At 58.0% G+C, this 5000-nt stretch overlaps 2 protein-coding genes across 2 annotated transcripts in view; both read left to right on the plus strand.

The window, feature by feature from the left end:
• The window catches only part of LOC147466810 (uncharacterized), a gene marked incomplete at its 3' end in the record, with an annotated part of 2010 nt that extends 344 nt beyond the window's left edge, over window positions 1–1666 (plus strand). The window contains exon 1 of the mRNA XM_086534442.1: window positions 1–1666. This exon is cut by the window's left edge and continues 344 nt beyond it. Within this exon, the coding sequence (XP_086390568.1) occupies window positions 1–1666 (1666 nt within the window).
• A 2-nt stretch (window positions 1667–1668) lies between these two features.
• Window positions 1669–2786, plus strand: LOC147466811 (uncharacterized). The gene has a single exon (XM_086534443.1). It carries the CDS (start codon window positions 1683–1685, stop codon window positions 2784–2786), a length of 1104 nt encoding a protein of 367 aa, XP_086390569.1. The 5' UTR covers window positions 1669–1682.
• The last annotated feature ends 2214 nt before the right edge of the window (window positions 2787–5000 follow it).

Raw genomic sequence — 5000 nt, forward strand, 5'->3', positions numbered from 1 at the left:
CCAGATGGACCTGATCACTGCCATGCTGGCCGGTATGAGGGAGGAAATGGCACAAAGGGCTCGTGAGCAGGAACAAAGGGCTCGTGAGCAGGAACAACGGGCTCGTGAGCAGGAACAAAGGGCAGACGAGCAGGCACAGAGGGTAGAAGAGCAGGCACAAAAGGCAGAAGAGCAGGCACAGAGGGCACGCGAGCAGGCGCAGCACCTTGTCGAGATGCAGGCAAGGAAAGCAGAGGAGCAGGCGCAGCATCTCGTCGAGATGCAGGCAAGGAAAGCAGAGGAGCAGGCGCAGCATCTCGTTGAGATGCAGGCAAGGAAGGCAGAGGAACAGTTCTGCCATCTTGTTGAGGTGCTACAGAGCAATCCCGCATCTGTGAAGATGGAAACTCAGCAGTACACCGACAAGGCCTGCAACAGCGTGAAGAGTGAACTGCTGGAGGAGGTGCATACTCTGAAAGGCGAGGTTCAGGGCCTGAGGGAGGAGGTGAAGGCAGAAAGGCGGCGTCAAGAGGTAGCAACGTCGCACGCGGAGAAGTCAGACGAGGTTCTGGCAACAGATGCCAGAGTGTCAGATTTACTGGGGTCTGCCTGGGGTCCGTGGCCGGGAACCCCCGGGCCTCGCAGCGTCGTGTCGGAGCCGGTGGCCGCTGCAGGAGGCTGGGGACCCATCGGAACCGCTCCCTTGGTTACAGGTGGCGGCAAACTCGGACCCGGTCAACCTGCCTCGTTGCCTCCCTCACCCCCTCCCTTCCCTCCGGGCGTGTTAGTTCACGGCACGCGTTCTCCACCCCGCAGCCCCTCGGCCTCCAGACATTCTGTGAGGCGTAAGCCAGCTGAGTACGACGGGAAGGTGGCCTGGGAGGCATATGTCGCCCAATTTGAAATGTTGGCATCTGCCCAGGGCTGGGGCCAGGAAGAGAAGGCACTGCAGCTGGTAACAGCACTAAGGGGCCCCGCGGTGGAAGTGTTGGGACATCTACCGCCATCCCAACATGCCTCTTACACCAGCGTGGCGGAGGCTTTAAAACGCCGTTTCGGCCATCAACACCAGGCCGAGGTATATCGGGCCCGCTTGAAAAAGCGGACTCGTGAGCGTGGAGAGACCCTATCCCAGCTGGTGCAGGACGTGGAGGCGCTGGTAAGGAGGTCGTACCCTACGGCTGCAGAAGAGATGATCGTGGTACTGGCCCGCGATTTCTTTGTCGACGCTTTGCAGGACCAGCAGCTGCAAGTCTACGTCAAGCAGGCACACCCGGAGGACCTGCAGGTGGCGCTGGCGAGGGCCTTGGAGTTCGAGGCCTTCTTGAAGGCAAGCAGTGGCCTAAGGCCAGCTGCTCAGCCCCGCCGTGACCTCCAGGGCCGGAAGGCTAAAGTAGAGAAAGTAGCGTTGAGGAAGGTGAGCCCGGGTACTTTCCAAGGCTTGTGTTGGGGCTGCGGTGAGAAAGGGCACAGACGTAGTCGGTGTCGGAGGGAGCGGAGAATGCGTCCTCTCAACCGGACGGATTCTGATGCCTTCCAGCAGTACTGCAAGGACTGTGGCAGGTCTGGTCACCACCCGAATGCCTGCCCTAAGGCTAAGGAAGCGGTACAGGCGGAAAACTCGGACAGGCTGGAGAAAGGGGCCGAAACCCAGCCGTCCTCGGTTCCCGACTTGTGTAAGCTGCCGTCGAACAACCAGCACGATGCAGGTGGAGGGCTCAGTAGATGGGAAGCCATGCCGCCTGACAGTGGACACTGGGGCTGAGAAGACTCTAGTGCGGCCTGATATGTTGGCCACAACGCGACTACCAGACGCACCACAGAGACTGTGTGGAGTCACGGGGCATTGTGTGCAGCTCAAGGGGCCAGTGGAGGCTCGTATCGGCGTAGGCAGCGCGGTGCAGCGACTGCCGGTGTATGTCGCTGATCTGGACGAGCCCTGCCTGCTGGGCCTTGACTACCTGACGCAGAGTAAGGCGTGTGTCGACCTTGGACGGAAGCTGGTGAGGGTGCATGGCGAAGATGTGCCCTTGCTTCCAGAGGTTGGTTGTGCAGAGGTAGTTACAGCTGAGCGACTGCACCTTGCCCCCAGGACAGAGTCTAGGATCCGGTGTCGACTGTCAAGAGTGATGCGTGGAGTAGAGGGCCTAGTGGAGCCCATCCAAAACCTGCAGCTGGCTGATGGCGTAGCAGTTGGGCGGAGCCTCGTTGGAGCGGGTGAGGGGTTAGTTACAGTGTTGGTGGCTAACTTCTCTGATAAGACCCAGAAGATGCCAGCTGGTGCAAAACTGGGCACTTGTGAGGAAGTGGAGCGTCCAGAAGCGTCGTCGGAGAGCGAGGAGTTGGTTAGTGTGAGGCCGTTGCCTAACTTTCTCGAGGATTTGGCGCACCGGAGCACCGCTAACCTGACTGAGGCACAGACAGAGAAGATGCGCCACACCCTGGCTCAGTATGCAGATGTGTTTAGCAGGGGTGACTTGGACCTGGGCCGCACAGGATTGGTGAAGCACCGCATTAACACCGGAAGTAGATTGCCCATCAAGAGCCCTCCCCGACGTATTGCACCAGCCAGGCGAGAAGAGATGCAGTGCACTGTCAATGAGCTGGCGGCGCAGGGGGTGATTGAACGGTCAGACAGTCCATGGTCATCAGCGGTAGTCCTGGTGAAGAAAAAGGACGGTACACAACGCTTCTGTGTGGACTACCGGGCGCTGAATGACAAGTCAAGGACTCATACCCCTTGCCGAGAATTGATGACACACTTGATGCATTGGTGGGAGCCAAGTGGTTCTCCACACTCTACCTGAAGTCGGGTTATCACCAGGTGGAGATGGCGGAAGAGGACAAGCCAAAGACTGCCTTTTCTTTCGGGCAGGGCCTGTGGCAATTCAACGTCATGCCCTTTGGTCTCTGCAATGCCCCTGGTTGTTTCGAGCATCTGATGGAGAGGGTATTGGATGGCCTGCAGTGGAAGACGGCACTTGTCTACATTGATGACGTCATCGTCTTCGGGAGCACCTTCGAGGAGGAGCTGGAGCAGCTGGAGGAGGTACTACAGCGGTTGAGGAAGGCCAACCTCAAACTCAGCCCCAAGAAATGCTCGATGTTCCAGCATGAGGTGCCATTTCTGGGGCATGTCGTCAGTCAAGATGGTGTGCGCACCGACCCACAGAAGGTGGCAGTGGTGGAGAAGTGGCCGGTTCCCACCAATGTGGCAGAAGTCAGGAGTTACCTGGGCCTGTGCACGTACTACCGCCGCTTTGTACAGGACTTCGCCAGCGTAGCGGCTCCTCTCCACCGACTTACACGAAAAGGGGAGTGCTTCCAGTGGGACGAGGCGTGTCAGTCCGCATTTGACAACCTGAAGAAGGCCCTGGTGGAAGCACCGGTCTTACCCTATCCGGACCCGAAGCTCCCTTACCTGTTGGACACCGACGCCAGTGCGGAGGGCATCGGGGCAGTTTTGTCACAGGTAAAGGACGGGAAGGAGTATGTCGTGGCCTACTACAGTGCCAAGTTCAGCAGGCCTGAACGCAACTATTGTGTGACAAGGAAAGAGTTGCTGGCAGTGGTGAAGAGTCTCGAGCACCTTCACCCGTATCTCTATGGTGCCGAATTCACCATCCGGACCGACCATGCTGCTCTACAGTGGTTGAAGTCGCTGAAGGTAGCAGAGGGTCAACTCGCAAGGTGGTTAGGGCGCCTTGAGCAGTACAACTACCACATCGTCCACCGCCCGGGTCGTGTCCATTGCAATGCTGACAGCCTGAGTCGACGCCCGTGTGAGGCTAGTTGCTCACACTGTGTCCAGAAGGACTCTGATCCTGTGTGCCTCCGTCTACAGGTGCTGGGATGCGCCACTAAAGGGGATGATGAGTGGCGTAAGGCACAACGTGAGGACTCTGACCTTGCTCCCCTTGTCCGGTGGCTTGAGGCTCTCAGTGCACGCCCCAGTTGGGAGGCTGTGGCTGCGGAGAGCCCCACCACCAAGTGCCTAGTGGACCAGTGGGAAACATTACGATTGGATCAAAGCGATGTGTTAGTGAAGCGCTGGGTGCCGTTGAGTGAAGTGGACAGTGACATGTGGGTAGTTGTAGTACCCAGGGCCATGCATGCTGAGTTACTGAGGGAATTGCATGCCGGAGTTACCAGTGGCCACTTGGGTGAGAAAAAGACCCTGAGCCGTCTCCGTCAATGCTTCTACTGGGTGGGCATGAGAAGTGACGTGTCTGAGTGGTGTAGAGAGTGTGACGTGTGCAGTGCAAAGAAGGGCCCCGCTAGAAAGAACCGGGCCCCATTACAGGTGTACTGTGTGGGAGCACCCATGGAACGGGTGGCAGTGGACATTGCTGGTCCGCTGCCTCTCATGCCACAGGGGAACCGATACATCTGTGTGGTAATGGACTATTTCTCAAAGTGGCCTGAGGCATATGCAGTACCCAACCACGAGGCCGAGACCGTGGCTGGCGTGTTAGTGAATGAATTCATTACCCGTTTTGGTGTGCCTTCTGAACTGCACTCTGACCAAGGCCGTGAGTTTGAGTCACGAGTGTTCCGTGAGTGTTGTGAGCTGTTAGGAGTGTTCAAGACACGGACGACACCTCTCCATCCACAGTCTGATGGTATGGTGGAGCGGTTTAACCGGACCCTTGCTCAACAGTTAGCCAAATATTGCAAGGCAAGTCAGGAAGACTGGGATGTCAAGCTGCCCGCCATGCTCATGGCCTACCGGTCTGCTGTGCACGAGGTAACAGACTTCACACCTGCCCGACTCATGTTTGGCCGTGAGCTCAGGCTACCAGTGGATTTGGCCACAGGGCGGCCACCCGACGTGAACTTGCCAACTGTCACCTCCAGTTATGCAGCGGCACTGCAGGAGAACCTGGCGGAGGTGCACCGACGAGTGCGTGGCAAGCTCAAGGTAGCTGGCCAAGCCATGAAGGAGACCTACGACTGGCGCATGAGGGAAGCGAGGTACAATGTAGGTGACAGTGTGGCTGCATAACCCGCGTCGGAAGCGA

This window comes from Penaeus japonicus, unplaced genomic scaffold (assembly GCF_977035675.1).
Source record: "Penaeus japonicus unplaced genomic scaffold, GWHDUDI00000001_assembly GWHDUDI00000041, whole genome shotgun sequence".
NCBI lineage: Eukaryota > Metazoa > Arthropoda > Malacostraca > Decapoda > Penaeidae > Penaeus > Penaeus japonicus.